This window comes from Pristiophorus japonicus, chromosome 1, assembly GCF_044704955.1.
Source record: "Pristiophorus japonicus isolate sPriJap1 chromosome 1, sPriJap1.hap1, whole genome shotgun sequence".
Lineage (NCBI taxonomy): Eukaryota > Metazoa > Chordata > Chondrichthyes > Pristiophoridae > Pristiophorus > Pristiophorus japonicus.
Window position 1 is genome coordinate 334,157,874 of NC_091977.1, and position 20,039 is coordinate 334,177,912.

At 47.3% G+C, this 20,039-nt stretch overlaps 1 protein-coding gene across 1 annotated transcript in view; it reads right to left on the minus strand.

Moving 5' to 3' along the window:
• Positions 1-20,039, minus strand: part of gpr141 (G protein-coupled receptor 141) — an 89,896-nt gene that overhangs the window by 41,855 nt on the left and 28,002 nt on the right. The window contains exon 4 of the mRNA XM_070881498.1: positions 10,880-10,883. Within this exon, the coding sequence (XP_070737599.1) occupies positions 10,880-10,883 (4 nt within the window). The remainder of the gene's footprint in view (positions 1-10,879; positions 10,884-20,039) is intronic.

Consider the following 20,039-nt stretch of genomic DNA (forward strand, 5'->3'; position numbering starts at 1 on the left):
CCTTCTCTAGTACTATCCAACACTCTCACTCTTGTATGCACCTTATTCTTCTTTTCTACTTCTATATGCTGGCGGCCAACCCCTGTCAATTTAGTTTAAACCCTCCCCAACCACACAAGTGAACCTCCCCAGGAGGACATTGGTCTCAGTCCTGTTGAGGTGCAACCCCTCCCTTTTGAATAGGTGCCTCCTGCCCCAGAACAAGTCCCAATGCCCCAAGAATCTGAAGCCCAACCTCCTGCACCATGCCTCAAGCCACGCATTGATCCTCCTTATCTACTTACTTGTAATCTCACTGGCACGTGGCACTGGGAGTAATCCAGAGATTACTAACTTCAAGATTCTACTTTTTAACTTCCTCCCTTGCTCCTGAATGTCTGACTGTAGGACCTCAATACCTGCCATCTCTATGTCATTGGTACTGATGTGTATCACAACTTCTGACTCACTCCCTTCCCCCCTGCAGAATATTCTGCATCCTCTCTGTGATGTCCTTTACCCTGTCACCAGGGAGGCAGCACACCATGCGGGATTCATGATGATGGTTACAGAAACGCCTGTCTGTCCCCCTAACTATGGAATCTCCTATAACGACTGCTTTTCTACACTTTTCTGTTCCCGCCTGTGCAGTCCCTTGCCTACTGGTGCCATGGTCTGGCTTGCACTCCTTCAAGGTGTCGTCACTCCCAGCAGTCTCCCATGCTGAGTACCAGTTTGAGAGTGACACATACCCCGAAGACTCCCACTCTTCCGGATGACCACCCATTTACTATCCTGAACTCTCTCTACCTGTGGGATGGCCACCTCCTAGAACCTATGGTCCAGGAAACTCTTAGCCTCCCTGATGCTCCGCAGTGACTCCAGATGCCCCTCAAGCTCGGAAATCCTGAGCTCGAGCTCAAGCTGCTGGAAACACTTCCTACACACATGGTCCCCTAAGACACATGTGTTGAAGTTCCCACGTGATGCAGGAATTGCAAACAACAGATCTCAGCCGCCCATTCATGGGCCTAGAACCTCCACATTTTTTGCATGCTTAACACCCACTTAATGCCCATTTTACCGCTGAAATGACGCATAATGCCCAGATATCACCCAATTAGCCACAAAATAGAAACTGACGCCCATTTTTAGGAAACTTATTGCCGAGGTTACTTTCCCCATGTGCTTAACACCAGGGAAAAATATTACGGCCCGCCCACTTTTTTTGGGCGGAATCATCAGAATGGGCGAAATCAACGGCCACAATATCGCCCAGCGTTAATTTCTGCACTGATTTAATGCCGAGATTCAATGATACCGCCTGCCTACTTTTTTTTGTCGTGTAGAGCATATTTACCAAAACTAACGCCCAGCAGATCGCCCAGCGTTAATTTCACCACCTGCACACATATCGCCCACAATATCGCTCACCCAAAAATCCGCTCACAAAAAGTGGAACTGTTCTGAACGAATGCCAGCGGTGTGGTTGGCATTTTTAAAATCCCACTCTTACGTGAGGAGCTGATAACTGAACGATTTGCCTGAAAGAACGTTGATGTGAGTGACAACGTTGACACACTGCTGTGTGTGTGCAGTTCAGACATCAATGGTGCCCATCACCATGGTGCCAGTTAAAGTTTACGTTGATTGATGTTAAGTTGTATTTAACCCTGTCATGTTAAGGAATCACCAGTGTGTAACAGTGCAGCTTTCTGAGACAAGGCACAACAAGGTTATGTTCAATAACAAAAATTTTATACCAACATTGGTCTGAAATCATAAGTATCACAGCCAATAACACCCAACCCCCGTCCACACCCCACTTTTTCCACCGTTGACATAATCACATGTTCAACACAGAGTACAATGGCAAAGCAGGAGCGTGGTCCCAGCTCTCATACATTGCAACAAATTGCATACACCCAGAGGGAGATATACCACAGCCAACACCTGCGGACATGCGCCTCACTTTCCTTTCCCCTTCCTCTTCTTCACCCCACCTCTACCCCTTCCCCTCCTCGCTCCATGGCGCCTGGCCGAGGAGCTCCTCAAGCGGTGCCTTTCGGGGGGGATGAAGGCAGATGTACTCGTTGGACGGGTACGGGAGCGGTGGGTGTCAAGGGGGCAACATTCTCTGATGCAGAAGCAGGATCTTGGTCCTTGCTCTCATCTGTCCTTCACAGTGGTGGTGCTTAACCTACGGGTGGAGTGCCACGTCGAGGACCACTAGGAGGCCTGTGGCAGCAGTGTTCCTGGCTAGCGCATCCAGGGACTCCGCCATCCGTGGAATGTATTCGGTCATGGTGCCGGAGGTGGTGGCCAGCTGTTGGGATATGCCCCCCAATGCTTCGATGAGCTGGTCACCAATGTCTACAGTCCTCCTGGACAACTGTACCATCTCTCCATTGTCATGTGGCACTCGTGGAACAGATCTGCCGCGTCCACGGGACCTCCGCGGGGTCGGCACCATCCGGAGGACAAATGGGGTGCCCTGTGGCGAGGTGCTTGGGACCGGTACCTCCAGAGTGAAGGTGGGAATGACCAGAGGACCACTAGATGGCCTTGGGGTGGAATGGCTTCTGGAGCATGGTGATGCAGGTTCCTCGAAGACCGCGTTCTCATCCGTGGAGAACAGACCCAGTGGATTGACGGGGGAGAATCGGAGCTCATCAGCAACAGACTCCGCCGACTCCTGCCCCGCACCACCACCTTCTGGCCTCTGTAGCCTTGCCTGGGGCCGCACTGCTGGCTGAGCTGCAAAACACAAATGAGGTTATTAGAGGAGAAGGAGGTGCCAGGGTGACAAGGTGAGTCCAGCGCTACACACAGCATATGCACAACAAAAGCACCACTGCTCTCAAAATCATCGCAGACATCACATTTCATGACCGTCAACACATTTGCATTCCAATGATTTTCATTAGGCCAGCATTATTTCTAAGACAATTTTAGAAATCATCTATCATATATGATTGTTTGGATATGAGTGGGTGTGGAATCTATTGACTTTACATCACGCAATGGTGTAAGCTTTACTCACATGGCATCACTTCAGGGTCTGCAGATGCGTCCATGGCTATCCGGGTGTGCTTCCCCATGAGTGCGAGCACACGCTCCTCCATCTCAGTGATGTCGCTGGGGACTGGTGGTCCCCCACCCGTTCGCCTCTGTATGGACCTCATCGTCAATAGTTTCGTCTGTAAAAGATGACAGGACGACATGGCATGAGATCATTGCGTGATATCATTGCTAGGTACTGTCACAGAGACTGATACAACACATAACCGACAGATGTAATCATGATTATTATGATAATTATCATTCTTTACTTAAAGACATGCACCGTGACCGCAGGCTTTGAGTAAAACATTCCCGGTAAAAGTGAAAGACCTCACATCTGATGATAGTCACTCAAAACTGTTACAAATCAAATTATATAAATACATAAGTACATGTAAATCAATATTATACTTACTCTTGCGGATCCCACAAGGTCGTTCCATCGTTTGCGGCATCGGTTGCCCTCACGCACCTCGTTGGTCGCCGACGAGACCACTTCTGCTATCTCGGTCCATATCTTCTGGTATGCCTTTGGGGTGGACTTTCCACACCCTCCCTTTGTCAAATCACCCCAGCGTAACTCGACCTCCTGCAGGAGGGAGGTATTTGCCTCGTCCGAGTACCTCCTGGCTCTTTTGCACCCTCCAATGTGCTCCTCTCCCACCTCACTGCTCTCTCCAGCATCAATCTCCACAGCGTGCTATGATGCCTCCTCCTCTCTCTCCATTATAGGCCAGATTCGGTCAAATATGTCGCTGGTAACATATTTTTTGTTTGCCTACTTGCTGTGAAGCTCTAAAGTCTCCCTCCTTCCTCCCAAAGCAGCCACACCATATCCAAACACGCCTTCAATCCCTCTGAGCTCCCTCTCTCTCTGTCTCCTCATCTGCGCATGTCATGATAACCCTCGACCTCCAGAATCATGGGAATCGAGCGTTGCCATGCCGTTGCTAAGGACGGCCACACTTTACGGCAGAAGGTCAAAAAAATTTAACGCTACCGCCCATTTTATATCGCTCGTGGTAACGCCCATTTTCAAAAGTGGAAACTAGGTGCTTTGAGAATGGGTGAGAAGCCAGCGATCTGAAAACCCTTTTTTAACGCCCACGCTGGAAATAGCGCCCATTTTTGGGTGATAACCACAAAAGTGCAGGTTCTAGCCCATGATCTTAAAAATCTCTATTTTCTCTTTTAGAATCTAGTTGGTATCTTATTTAAACTATTAATTTGAATTAATGCCTCCAGACTTCAGCTCTCAGGACTTGCTATCTCACGCTCCCTCTCTCGGACCACACCTTGTTTTTTAAAATATCAGAACAGCACCACTTCCCTTAATGCACCAAATTCCCTCACTCACCAAATGCCGAGTTTAGTATTCTGTACAGTAGTACTCTATCAAATTGGACCCCATGCTACTTTCTCTGTGCGTTAATAAAAGCCTCTTGTAATTATAGTAGCAGAAATTCCAGAAAAATTCCAGATCAGCGCAATACTACTCTAATGTACAAAACATTGGGGGGGAAATTGCGGTCAGAGGCTTCCTTTGTACGAACGCCTCCGACCCGAACAAAATCTACGAATGTACCTCGTGATCCTGGAGGAACATAGGATTACAGTCAAAGGCCTAGATTCGCTGCATAGCATATAGGGAGATGTCTTTCAGGTATGTATGTACAAGCTGGAGTCACATGGGCCTGGACCACCACTCACTATACGGTATTCTTATAGATAAAAATGGGAGCTATGTTTATACGGGCTCCAATTATTATCAATGATAAAACCCCCTAAAACACCAAAACACAACATAATAAATAAATAAAACACCTCACATATTTAAAATTAATTGTTAAATGTTTTGGAAAAGAAAATTGAATTTTATTTAATGCGTTTTAATAGGGTTAAAAATAAACTTCCCTTAATGGACAGGGTTTTTAATATAAAAATGAGTGTTTAAATGTAATTTTTATACGTTTTAAAAGTGTTACGCTGGTAATAGTAGACTAGAAAGCAGCACAACAGAGGGAGAGCAGGTTCAGTTTCAAAAGACAAAAAAGAAGTAGAAAGAAATCGAGTGTGACATCACAGCCAAGCGGGTAAGTGATTGGCTGGTCGATTGGTGAGTAGTTTTTGTTTTTGATTTATCTTTTTCTTTTCTTATCAGTAAGAAACCTTTGGCATTGTAACCAATTAGGTTAATTTAGGGTTAAGTCATGGCAGGAGAGTCCAGGCCCATGTCATGCTCCTCCTGTGCTAAGTGGGAAATCACATGTGCAGGACACGTATCCAGCTGCAGCTCCTGACAGACCGCATTGCGGCACTGGAGCTGCGGATGGATTCACTGTGGAGCATCCGCGATGCTGAGGATGTCATGAATAGCACGTTTAGTGAGTTGGTCACACTGCAGGTAAATGTTACACAGCCAGATAGGGAATGGGTGACCATTAGCCAGAGCAATGCAACGAAGGTAGTGCAGGGGGCCCATGCGGTGATCTCCCTTCAAAACAGATACACCACCTTGGGTACTGTTGGGGGGGATGGCTCATCAGGGGAAAGCAGCAGCAGCCAAGTCCATGGCACCAGGGGTGGCTGTGCTGTACAGGAGGGCAGGAAAAAGAATGGGAGAGCTATAGTGATAGGGGATTCTATTTTAAGGGGAATAGATAGGCATTTCTGCGGCCACAAACGAGAATCCAGGATGGTATGTTGCCCTCCCTGGTGCAAGGGTCAAGGATGTCTCAGAGCAGCTGCAGAGCATTCTGGAGGGGGAGGGTGAACAGCCATCTATCTTGGTACATATAGGTACCAACGATATAGGTAAAAAACGGGATGAAGTCCTACAGCTGAATTTAGGGAGCTGGGAGTTAAATTAAAAAGTAGGACCTCAAAGATAGCAATCTCAGGATTGCTACCAGTGCCACATGCTAGTCACAGTATGAATTGCAGGATAGCTCAGATGAATACGTGGCTTGAGGAATGGTGCAAGGGGGAGGGATTCAAATTCCTGGGACATTGGAGCCAGTTCTGGGGGAGGTGGGACCAGTACAAACCGGACGGTCTGCGCCTGGGGAGGACCGAAACCGATGTACTAGGCAGAGTGTTTGCTAGTGCTGTTGGGGAGGGTTTAAACTAAAATAGGAGGGGGATGGGAATCTATGTAGGGAGGCAGAGAGAAGTAAAAAGGGGGCAGAAGCAAAAGGTAGGAAGAAGAAAAGCAAGAGTGAAGGGCAGAGAAGTCAAGGGCAAAAATCAAAAAGGGCCACAATACAACATAATTATAAAAGGACAAAGAGTGTTTAAAAAAAGAAGCCTGAAGGCTCTGAGTCTCAATGCGAGGAGCATTCGTAATAAGGTGGATGAATTAACTGTGCAGATAGCTGTTAACGGATATGATGTAATTGGGATTACGGAGACATGGCTCCAGGGTAACCAAGGCCGGGAACTCAACATCCAGGGGTATTCATTATTCAGGAAGGATAGACAGGAAGGAAAAGGACGTGGGGTAGCGTTACTGGTTAAAGAGGAGATTAACGCAACAGTAAGGAAGGACATTAGCATGGATGATGTAGAATCTATATGGGTAGAGCTGCGAAACACCAAGGAGCAGAAAACGTTAGTGGGAGTTGTGTACAGCCCATCAAACAGTAGTAGGGAGGTAGGGGAGGGCATCAAACAGGAAATTAGGGATGCGTGCAATAAGGGTGCAGCAGTTATCATGGGTGACTTTAATCTACATATTGATTGGGCTAACCAACTGGTAGCAATACTGTGGAGAAGGATTTCCTGGAGTGTATAAGGGATGGTTTTCCAGACCAATATGTTGAGGAACCAACTAGAGAGCTGGCCATCCTAGACTGGGTCTTGTGTAATGAGAGGGGATTAATTAACAATCTTGTTGTGCGAGGCCCCTTGGGGAAGAGTGACCATAATATGGTAGAATTCTTCATTAAGATGGAGAGTGATACAGTTAATTCAGAGACAAGGGTCCTGAACTTAAAGAAAGGAAACTTTGACGGTATGAGACGTGAATTGGCTAGGATAGACTGGAGAGTGATACTTAAAGGGTCCACCAGTGGCTAGGCAATGGCAGACATTTAAAGATCATATGGATGAACTACAACAATTGTACATCCCTGTGCAGCGTAAGAATAAAAAAGGGAAGGTGGCTCAACCCTGGCTAACAAGGGAAATTAGGGAAAGTGTTAAATCTAAGGAAGAGGCATATAAATTGGCCAGAAAAAGCAGCAAACCTGAGGACTGGGAGTAATTTAGAATTCAGCAGAGGAGGACTAAGGGTTTAATTAGGAGGGGGGAAATAGAGTATGAGAGTAAGCTTGCAGGGAACATAAAAACTGACTGCAAAAGCTTCTATAGATATGTGAAGAGAAAAAGATTAGTGAAGACTATTGTAGGTCCCTTGTAGTCAGAATCAGGTGAATGCATAATGGGGAACAAGGAAATGGCAGACCAATTGAACAAATACTTTGGTTCTGTCTTCACTAAGGAAGACACAAATAACCTCCCAAAAATACTAAGGGACCGAGGGTCTAGTGAGAAGGGGGAACTGAGGGACATCCTTATTAGTCAGGAAATGGTGTTAGGGAATTTGAAGAGACTGAAGGTCGATAAATCCCCAGGGCCTGATAGTCTGCATCCCAGAGTACTTAAGAAAGTGGCCCTAGAAATAGTAGATGCATTGGTGGTCATTTTCCAACATTCCATGGACTTTGGCTCAGTTCCAATGGATTGGAGGGTAGCTAATGTAACCCTACTTTTTAAAAAAGGAGGCAGAGAGAAAAACAGGGAATTATAGACCGGTTAGCCTGACATCGGTGGTGGAGAAAATGCTGGAATCAATTATTAAAGATGTAATAGCAGCGCATTTGGAAAGCAGTGATACGATCGTTCCAAGTCAGCGTGGATTTATGAAAGGGAAATCATGCTTGACAAATCTGCTAGAATTTTTTGAGTATGTAGCTAGTAGAGTGGACAAGGGAGAACCAGTGGATGTGCTGTATTTGGACTTTCAAAAGGCTTTTGGCAAGGTGCCACACAAGAGATTAGTGTGCAAAATTAAGGCACATGGTATTGGGGGTAATGTATTGACCTGGATAGAGAACTAGTTGGCAGACAGGAAGCAAAGAGTGGGACTAAAGGGTCCTTTTCAGAATGGCAGGCAGTGACTAGTGGGGTGCCACAGGGTTCAATGCTTGGACCCCAGCTATTTACAATATACGTTATTGATTTAGACGAAGGAATTGAATGTAATATCCCCAAGTTTGCAGATGAAACTAAGCTGGGTGGCAGTGCGAGCTGCTAGGAGGATGCGAAGAGGCTGCAGGGGGACTTGGACAGGTTAGGTGAATGGGCAAATGCATGACAGATGCAGTATAATGTGGATAAATGTGAGATTATCCACTTTGGTGGCAAAAACAGGAAGGCAGATTATTATCTGAATGGTGACAGATTAGTAAAAGGGGAAGTGCAACAAGACCTGGGTCATAGAAACATAGAAACATAGAAAATAGGTGCAGGAGTAGGCCATTCGGCCTTTCAAGCCTGCACTGCCATTCAATGAGTTCATGGCTGAACATGCAACTTCAGTACCCCATTCCTGCTTTCTCGCCATACGCATTGATCCCCCTAGTAGTAAGGACTACATCTAACTCCTTTTTGAATATATTTAGTGAATTGGCCTCAACAACTTCCTGTGGTAGAGAATTCCACAGGTTCACCACTCTCTGGGTGAAGAAGTTTCTCCTCATCTCGGTCCTAAATGGCTTACCACTTATCCTTAGACTGTGACCCCTGGTTCTGGATTTCCCCAACATTGGGAACATTCTTCCTGCATCTAACCTGTCTAAACCAGTCAGAATTTTAAACGTTTCTATGAGGTCCCCTCTCATTCTTCTGAACTCCAGTGAATACAAGCCCAGTTGATCCAGTCTTTCTTGATATGTCAGTCCCGCCATCCCGGGAATCAGTCTGGTGAACCTTCGCTGCACTCCCTCAATAGCAAGAATGTCCTTCCTCAAGTTAGGAGACCAAAACTGTACACAATACTCCAGGTGTGGCCTCACCAAGGCCCTGTACAACTGTAGTAATACTTCAATGCCTATTCCATGATCCACAGCCACCCTCTGTGCCTCCATTTGCATTCCTCGTCACATCCATCGTGATACCGGTCACTCGTTCTCCCAAAGCAGCCAGGCCAATTATTTCATTCTTGTATCCCAGGGGTTAGCCTCTCTAACTTCCGCCATGCCACCCACCCCACAATCAACAAATACTCTGCTCCACTTCACCATCACAAATATTTGTTCGCTGGCAAACAAGGCTGTCACCATCAATGACTGCATTATGGATGAATCTATGGCTATCCAAGCACTGACATATCTAAACAGGTTCACAGTTTACAGACAGCTGTAAAGCACCAGCAACAACTTGCATTTATACAACATCAGTCATTGAAGGTAGGCATGCAGGTACAGCAGGCAGTAAAGAAAGCAAATGGCATGCTGGCCTTCAAAGCGAGGGGATTTGAGTATAGGAGCAGGGAGGTCTTACTGCAGTTGAACAGGGCCTTGGTGAGACCACACCTTTAGTGTGTGCAGTTTTGGTCTTCTAATCTGAGGAAGGATGTGCCTGCTATTGAGGGAGTGCAGCGAAGGTTCACCAGACTGATTCCCGGGATGGCAGGACTGACATATGAGGAAAGATTGGATCAGCTAGGCTTATACTCACTGGAATTTAGAAGAATGAGAGGAGATCGCATAGAAACTTATAAAATTCTAACGGGACTGGACAGGTTAGATGCAGGAAGAATGTTCCCAATGTTGGGAAAATCCAGAATTAGGGGTTACAGTCTAAAGATAAGGGGTAAGCCATATAGAACCGAGATGAGGAGAAACTTTTTCACCCAGAGAACCTGTGGAATTCTCTGCCACAGAAAGTTGTTGAGTCCAGTTTGTTGGACATATTCAAAAGGGAGTTAGATGTGGCCCTTATGGCTAAAGGGATCAGTTGGGTATGGAGAGAAGTCAGGGTTGGGGTACTGAGTTTGCATGATCAGCCATGATCATATTGAATGGCGGTGCAGGCTCGAAGGGCCAAATGACCTGCTCCTGCACCTATTTTCTATGTTTCTATATCTATGTTTCTATACATCTGCTTTTACCAGGCATAAAAGCTTGAAGGACATTCGCTGGGCATGAGTTGGGCAAATAGCCCAATCTCTGCCCCATGAATGTCCTTCTCCCAGGGATGCGTAGGATCTGTATGGAGAAATATTGACACATCGGAAAAGCCAATTCTCGGCGCATGCGCATTGCATGCCGAGAATCGGCTTTTGCGAGGCCTCGCTGGGTGCATACGCATTTTGTACGGATCTGGCGAGGCCACAATTTCTGGGCCATTGTTTTATTTTCCATCTAGGTTAGGCTACATATTTATTTTTGCCAATTTTTCTCCCTTCCTGCTTCATGCTGCACTACAATTCCACCAGCCATCCAGTACCTTACCTAAGGCGCTCAGAGAAAGGCCTGGATTTTACCGGCGTTCAGAGGGCGGGTTCAGAGGCAGGTCCTCTGTCAAAATCTAAAAGATTGACAGTGAGTCCAGATCCCGCCGTGACCTCGCCTCAGTTTCAGTTTCCAAGTTCTGGGTCTGCCTGCGCTTTACAGACCTGACAAAAAGTGATGGTTGAGCCAATTGAAATAGTTAAGAGGGTGTTTAAAGGTACTTAAACAGCATTTTACCATCTACTTATCATTTTTCCAGCTTTTTGATGAGTTTCACGGTGCACGGGGATCACATCAGATTAGTAGGTCAGGTTTTCAACGACTCTCCATTGCTCTGAATAGGCTGCAAAAGTGGTATAAAATCTATCATTTCACAGCCATTCAGTTTCCAATGTCAGAAGCTCGAGCCTTCAGGCTTTGGAATACAGTTTTGAGCATTATGCAGTTTGGAAATGTTTGGAGTAAACTCTCTATCCATTGTCACCTTCTTGGAACAATCCCTCTCACCATTGACACATCACTTCTGTCATCTCAATTTCAGCTGCCATCTATTCCATCAGCATCGGTGCCTTTGAAAAAAATCTCACCTTGATCTTCAGAATCCCACCACGATCAGCCCCAAACAGCAATATCACCAGGCACAACAGCAACACCAACAACAACATCAAACTTCTTTGCAATCACCTGATGCTGGAAAGGACACAGGGCATCAGCACCTGACCACATTGCTGCCCAGGAGGTCAGGGATGCCCTCACCATAGCAAGATTTACTTCACGTGATGCCATACACTCTGGCTGTCACATGATGCGCGAGGTTGACACCACCCCATACCAGCACCATAAAGCATCCTTGCAATGCCCAAGCTATTCCTTTCACGCTCATCACCATTGCAGGGGGTACCCTTATGTGTCACCATTCACTACAACTCACTAAGCCACTTCTAAAGGTGCACACAAATCTGTCCAAGAAGGCAGTGTCGAAAATAAAGATTTCAATGTCTGACAAAAAATTAACAGAAACTTTAAATGAACATTGGGCAAAAGACTCAAATGCCTACCCTTGTGTACTGTTACTTGGTATTATTGGACAAGGATGAGGGTGAGTGTGAGGGGTGGCTAATAAGATGGGGAAGTGATAATGTAGATAGAGAGGGATGGGTGGAGGTGCAAGACAAGTTCGTGTGAGTAAGGGTGTGCAACAACAACAACAACTTTTATTTATATAGCATCTTTAATGTAGTAAAACATCCTAAGGCGCTTCACAGCAGTGTTATAAGACAAAACAGATAAATTTGATACTGAGCCACATAAGAAGAAATTACAGTAGACGACCAAAAGCTTGGTCAAAGAGGTAGGTTTTAAGGAGCGCCTTAAAGGAGGAAAGAGAGGTAGTGAGGCAGTGAGCATTAGGGAGGGAGTTCCAGAGCTTAGATCCAAGCAGCTGAAGGCACAGATTAGGGTAGGGAAGGCAGAGTGATGGGATGTGATGAGTGTAGCTTTACAGTAACGTTTCGTGATCTACTGAGGCAATTGAAAGGTTTGCGCCACTGCAGCCAGGCCTTCCTGACGACATCCCTGCTTGTGCCCTCCAGTACAATGTGCAACCAGGATGTGTTGGTGTCCTGGAGAGGTCTCTTCTACCCATTGGAAGGGAAGAGAACCTCCCTGCATGCTGTGACTGGGTGACTCCCTGTGATGGGAGAGCCTGGGTGCAGCCGTGCACCTTTGTGCAGTGTTTGTCAGTGTTTGCAGCACCTCAATGCTGTAGAACACTGACACCACAACTGTCAAAGTAAAGTTGGCCATGGTCCCTTTAAGGAAACTGGCTGATGATGCGTCATCAAATTACATCGTCAGACCCGCTTTCTTTTAATTGACCGGGAACCTTGCAGGGCGGGCCCAATCAGGGGAAAGTCGTGGGAGAAGCTGACATGGAGCCAGGAGCGGGGTTGCAGTCCGCCATGTCCCTTGGCTGCACTGGGCCTGCCTCGGTAGGTGAAGTCACAGCCAAAGAGTTTCAACAGGCCATTGAACATTCAACAGCATCACAGCTAAAGCCAATTCTGTCCTCACCGAACATCCTCACATTTGCAAAGGCGATTGTATAGCAATCAGGACCAGGAAGCTTGACTGATTCGCTACCCCAGGAGCATTGTTATATTTTTAGATTTTTCTGTTAGATATTTTCTCAGTTTCGGCATCATGGGCCACTGACTTTTCTTGCCCTACAATCCGGAATATGCTATAACATGGTATCATAGGTAAGTGACAGTCAGACCTAGGGAATACAACAGTGAATCCTTACTCTATACATGAGCTAGTGGGATGTACCACGTGATGCCACACACAACTTTGCTCTTGGCTAGAAAACTCGAACCTGACTTTTTGGTAAGCAGACTTCCAACCAAATTCCAATCCAACCCTCTATGAAGTTTCACTGAAACAAACATCTGCATCTCCCATAATCACATTAAATAATTCAAAGATAGCTACCTTTCACAATCTTCTAATCTTCCTTAGATACAGGGTTGATGACGGGAGGATCGCAAATGTTACACCCTTGTTCAAAAAAGAGGAGAAGGATAAACCTGGTAATTACAGGCCTGTCAGTTTAACATCGGTGGTGGAGAAGCTTTTAGAAACAATAATCCGGGAGAAAATTAACTGCCATTTGGACAAGCATGGACTAATAAAGGAGAGTCAGAATAGATTTGTTGAGGGCAAATCGTGTATGACTAACATGATTGAGTTTTTTGATGAAGTAATATAGAGGGTAGATGAGGGCAGTGAGGTTGAAGATGTGTGTATGGACTTTCAAAAAGCGTTCGATAAAGTAGCACATATTAGGCTTGTTAGCAAAATTGAAGCCCATGGGACAAAAGGGGCAGGAGCATCATTGATACAAAATTGGCTAAGAGATAGAAAAGAGAGTTGTATTGAATGGCAGTTTTTCGGACTGGAGGGAGGTTTCCAGCGGAGTTCCCCAAGATTCAGTACTAGGGCCACTGCTGGTTATGATATACATTAATGACTTGGACTTGGAGTACAGGGCACAATCTCAAAATTTGCAGATGACACAAAACTTGCAAGTGTAGTAATGGGCGGACACATGGCAGATGAAATTCACGCAGAGAAATGTGAATTAATTTTGGTAAGAAAAATAAGGAGAGACAATACATGCTAAATGGTACAATTTTAAAGGGGCTGTAAGGAGAGAAAGACCTGGGGGTGTTTGTGCACAAATCTTGAAGGTGGCAGGACAGGTTAACAAAGCAGTTAATAAAGCATATGGGATCCTGGGCTTTATAAATAGAGGCATAGAGTACAAAAGCCAGGAAGTTATGCTAAACTTATATAAAATATTAGTTCAACCCCAGCTGGAGTACTGTGTCTATTACTGGATACCACACTTTCTCACTCTCTCACAGGCAGTCCCTTGGAATCGAGGAAGACTTGCTTCCACTCCTGAAGTGAGTTCTTTGGTGGCTGAACAGTCTAATACGAGAGCCAAAGACTTTGTCACAGGTGGGACAGATAGTCGTTGAGGGAAGGGGTGGGTGGGACTGGTTTGCCGCATGTTCTTTCCGCTGCCTAATTTCTGCATGCTCTCGGCGTTGAGACTCAAGGTGCTCAGCACCCTCCCAGATGGCATTTGACAAGGTGCCACATAAAAGATAGAAGTTCACGGGGTTGGGGTTTCCATATTTACGAAAGGATATACTTGCTGCAGAGGCAGTTCAGAGAAGGTTCACTAGGTTGATTCTGGGGATGAGGGGGTTGACTTATGACGAAAGGTTGAGTAGGTTGGGCCACTACTCATTGGAATTCAGAAGAATGAGAGGTGATCTTACAGAAATGTATAAGATTATGAAGGGATTTGACAAGGTGGATGCAGAGAAGATGTTTCCACTGATGGGGGAGACTAGAACTAGAGGGCATGATCTTAGAATAAGGGGCCGCCCATTTAGAACTGAGATGAGGAGAAATTTCTTCTCTCAGGGGGCTGTGAATCTGTGGAATTCGCTGCCTCAGAAAGCTGTGGAAGCTGGGACATTAAATTAAATTAAGGCAGAAATAGACAGTTTCTTAAACGATAAGGGAATAAGGGGTTATGGGGAGCGGGCAGGGAAGTGGAGCTGAGTCCATGATCAGATCAACCATGATCTTATTGAATGGTGCAGCAGGCTCGAGGGGCCTTATGGCTTACGCCTGCTCCTATTTCTTATGTTCTTATGTACTTCATAAGGCGCTCTTTGGCCAGGGGCTCCCAGGTGTCAGTGGGGAGTCACACTTTATCAGGGATGCTTTAAGGGTGTCCTTGTAACATTTCCGCTGCCTACCTTTGGCTCATTTGCCGTGAAGGAGCTCCGAGTAGAGCACTTGCTTTGGGAGTCTCGTGTCTGGCATGCGGACAATGTGGCCTGCCCAGCGGAGTTGATCGAGTATGGTCAGTGCTTCAATGCTGGGGATGTTAGCCTGGACAAGGACGCTGATGTTGGTGAGTCTGTCCTCGCAGGGGATTTGTAGAATCTTGCGGAGACATCGTTGGTGGTATTTTTCTAGTGATGAGGTGTCTACTGTACATGGTCCTTGTCTCTGAGCCATACAGGAGGGCAGGTATTACTACAGCCCTGTAGACCATGAGCTTGGTGGCAGATTTGAGGGGCTGGACTTCAAACAATCTTTTTCTCAGGCAGCCGAAGGCTGCACTGGCACACTGGAGGCGGCGTTGGATCTCGTCGTCGATGCCTGCTCTTGTTGATAGGAGGTTCTCAAGATATGGGAAGTGGTCCGCGGTGTCCAGTGTGATGCCATGGATCTTGATGACTGGGGGGCAGTGCTGTGTGGCGAGGACAGGCTGGTGGAGGACCTTTGCCTTACAGATGTTTAATGTAAGGCCCATGCTTTCGTACGCCTCGGTAAATACGTCGACTATGTCCTGAAGTTCAGCCTCTGTATGTGCACAGACGCAAGCGTCGTCCGCGTACTGTAGCTCGATGACAAAGGTTGGGGTGCTCTTGGACCTGGCCCAGAGATTCCCACTGGTTCTGTAGTTTAGTTCCACTCCAGCGGGGAGCTTGTTGACTGTAATGTGGAGCATGGTGGCGAGAAAGATTGAGAAGAGGGTTGGGGTGCTGACGCAGCCCTGTTTGACCCCGGTCCGGACGTGGATTGGGTCTGTGATGGATCCGTTGGTAAGGATCATGGCCTGCATGTCGACGTGGAGCAGGCGGAGGATGGTGACAAACCTTTGGGGGCATCAGAAACGGAAGAACGTGAAGGCTTTGGAGAGAGTACAGACAAGATTTACTAGAATGGTTCCAGGGCGGAGGGATTATAGTTATGTGAATAGGTCGGAGAAGCTTGGATTGTTCTCCTTCGAGTAGAGAAGGCTAACAGGAGATTTGATAGAGGTGTTTAAAATCATGAATGGTTTAGAGTAAATAAAGAGAAACTGTTTTCAATTGCTGAAGGGTCAATAAAAAGAGGGCATAGATTTAAGGTGCTTAGCAAAAGAACCCAAGGAGACATGAGGAAAAACCTTTTACGCAACGAGTAGTTGGGATTTAGAATGCACTGCCTGAGAGGGTAGTGGATACAGATTCAATAATAGCCTTTAAAGTGAATTGCATAAATACTTGAAAGAGAAAAAAAATACAGAGATATGGGAAAAGAGCGGGGGAGTGGGGCTATCTGGATTACTCTTTGAAAGAGTCGACACAGACTCGGAGGGCCGAATGGTCTCCTTCTGTGCTGTACTATTCTGTGATATTAACTTGACATCATCAGTAAAGGTGAGGCTCATTGTCTAGTTGATATATTTGTGATATGTGGAACTAAATGGTTCTATATTCAGCCAGCATTAACACATGAGATGGGCATGTGAATGGGCAACAGATGGGCAACAGAAACTACTGCCCTGATATAGTTGAATTGAATCTTATCTGCCGTGGCATAATGTACCTTGCAGAAAACAGCTCACAAACCCACAATTGGCTTTGCCAATAATATGTGGAGTAATAAGATATTCAGGTCAATCACCTGATACAAACAAATAAGTTCGATCACCTAGATGGGTCGGAGAGGAATTTTCCCAGATCCCAGATTTTCTTTCCCCCAATTGGTCTGGGTTTTTATCTGGTTTTTGCCTCTCCCAGGAGATTACAGGGCTCCGGTTGGGGTGGAATGTAGAATGTTTTAGTGTAAGGGGTGCCGCAGTTGTGTGGGGTGGACTGATTGGGCTGGGTGCTCTTTACCTTTCCGCCATTGTTCATTGTTCACAGGTTTATATGTGACCTTCAGGGCTGCTGACCGAAGGCCCTGCGGTTCTTTGTCGGCTGGTGCGGACACGATGGGCCGAAATGGCCTCCTTCCGCGCTGTAAGTTTTTATGTTTTTATATTTCTATACTTTTCGTTCAAGCAATTACCTGAGCTGAGATCAGCTAACTCAGCACAGACTAAGAATTAAATCAGTAATTTCTGCTTTCAATGGTTTTGGACTGCACAAGACAGTGGTTGAAACTTTCAGCTTCAGCTGGTGGTGGGTTGCCTGCCCGATTTTAAACCCCAGTCAATTTTCCTTTGCATTGAATGGAAAATTGGGCTGATTGTGCAATGAATATGCTGTATAACAGTCGGGGTGTACAAGGGGGGCGGGGTCTATGCATCATAGGCATTCCCTCGGAATCGAGGAGGACTTGCTTCCACTGCCAAAGTGAGTTCTTTGATGGCTGAACAGTCCGATACGAGAGCCACAGACCCTGTCACAGGTGGGACAGACATTCATCGAGGGAAGGGGTCGGTGGGGCAGATTTGCCGCGCGCTCCTTCTGCTGCCTGCTCTTGGCCTCTTCATGCTCTTTGCGTTGAGACTCGAAGAGCTCAACGCCCTCCCGATGGACTTTCTCCACCTTGGGTGGTCTGCAGCCAGGGTCTCCCAGGGGTCAGTTGTTATGATGCACTTTACCAGGGAGGCTTTGAGGGTGTCCTTATAACGTTTCCACTGTCCTCCTTTGGCTCGTTTACTACGAAGGAGCTCCGCATAAAGCATTTGCTTAGGGAGTCTCGTATCTGGCATGCGAACTATGTGGCCTGCCAAGCGAAGCTGATCGAGTGTGGTCAGTGGTTCAATACTGGGGATGTTAGCCTGGTCGAGGACACTGATGTTGGTGCACCTGTCCTCCCAGGGGATTTGCAGGATCTTGCGGAGACATCGTTGGTGATATATCTCCAGCGACTTGAGGTGCCTTCTATACATTGTCCATGCCTCAGCTCCATACAGGAGGGCGGGTATTACTACAGCCCTGTAGACCATGAGTTTGGTGGTAGATTTGAGGGCCTGGTCTTCAAACACTCCTTTTCCTCAGAAGGCCGAAGGCTGCACTGGCGCACTGGAGGCGATGCTGAATCTCCGCATCAATGTCTGCCTTTGTTGATAAGAGGCTCCCGAGATATGGGAAATGGTCCACATTGTCCAGGGCCGCTCCGTGGATGTTGATGATTGGAGGGCGGTGCTGTGCGGCAAGGACAGGCTAGTGGAGGACCTTTATCTCATGGATGTTAAGTGTAAGGCCCATGCTTTCATATGCCTCAGTGAATACATTGACTATATCCTGGAGTTCAGCCTCTGAATGTGCACAGACGCAGGCGTCGTCCGCATACTGCAGCTCAACGACAGAGGTTGGGGTGATTAAGGGCATGGTATATTACAGGCACAGTGCATAATGGGCGGAGGTATAATTTGGGCAGGGGAATAATGGGCGGTGTGTATAATGGGCGGTGTGTATAACGTGCGGTGTGTATAATGTGCGGGATGTATAACGGGTGGGGTGTATAATGGGCAGGGTATATAATGTGTGGGTGTATAATGGGCAGGGGAGGGTTTATAATGGATGAGTATATAACAGGCGGCTGTATAAAGCGCGGTGTGTACAAAATGGTCAGATTTATAATGGGCATGGAAATAACAGGTGGGGTGTATATCAGGTGAGGTGTATAATGGGCAGGTGTATAACGAACAGGTGTATAAGGGGCGGGTATATAATTGGCGGGGTGTATGATGGGCGGAGGAGTATGACGGCAGGGAAGTATGATAGGCGGGGTGTATAACTGGCGAAGAGTATAAAACAGGTGGGGTCTATGAAGGCGGGTGTATGACGGACAGGGTGTATGACGGAGAGGGTATGATGGACGGGGTATCTAACAGGTGGTGTGTATGATGGGCAGGGTGTATAATGGGTGGGTGTATAACGTGCGGGGTGTATAATGTGCGGGATGTATAATGGGTGGGGTGTATAAGAGGCGAGGTGTATAACGGGCGGGTTGTATAACCGGCAGGGTCTATAATGAGCAGGGTGTATATAGGGTGGGGGTATAATGGGCAGGGGAATAATGGGCGAGGTGTATAATGGGAGGGGTGTATAAAGGGCGGGGTGTATAATGTGCGGGATGTATAACCGGAAGGGTCTATAATGGGCGGGGTGTATGACGGGCGGGGAATATAATGGGCAGGGTCTATAATAGATGGGGTGTATAATGGGTGGGGGTATAATGGACGGTGTGTATAACGGGCGGGGTGTATAACGGGCGGGGTGTATAACCGGCGGGCTGTATAATGGGCGGGGTGTATAACGGGCGGGGTGTATAACCGGCGGGCTGTATAATGGGCGGGTTATGTAATGGGCGGGGTGTATAACGGGCGGGGTGTATAACCGGCGGGCTGTATAATGGGCGGGTTATGTAATGGGCGGGGTGTATAACGGGCGGGGTGTATAACCGGCGGGCTGTATAATGGGCGGGTTATGTAATGGGCGGGGTGTATAACGGGCGGGAATTATGATGGGTGGGGAGTATAATGATCAGGGCCTATAATGGGTGGGGATATAATGGGCGGGGTGTATAACGGGAGGGGTGTATAACAGGCGGGTGTAAAACGGGCGGGTTATGTAACGGGCAGGGTGTATAATGGGCGGGGTATATAACTGGTGGGTGTATTGCCCCTGAGATTTTGGGGGCGATTTGCCGGTAGCGCCGTACCCCACATTTATCTCCCCGGGCCAGTGCGCAAGTCAATGACATCATCACCGTGCGCACCAACCCCTTTGCGGCCCGCGGGTGAAATTGCCCTGCAGGCCGGGAGGCCGATGTTAGCACCAGCTTCGCGGGCGCTGACATCCGTCCAGGTCGGCCTTAAAGGGGAGGCCGTGTGCGTCCCGGGCCGCCATTTTTTTTGGCGGCCGACTCTTTGGTCAGCCTGACAATGGCGGCCCCCGCCTCGACCGGGCCGCCATCATGCAGCCTGGCACTCCCTTTTGGGTGCCGGGCCACTGGCCTGGTTGAGGGTATCACTGGTAGCCCAGTGGCGGTCATCAAAGGGCCTGCAGAGGGCGCAGTGGCTCTTCCCTTTAACTTCTGCGTAGCGCATGACCTCTTCAGCGCGGTGCTGACACACCGGGGGCACCGCTCCAACAATATGAGCGA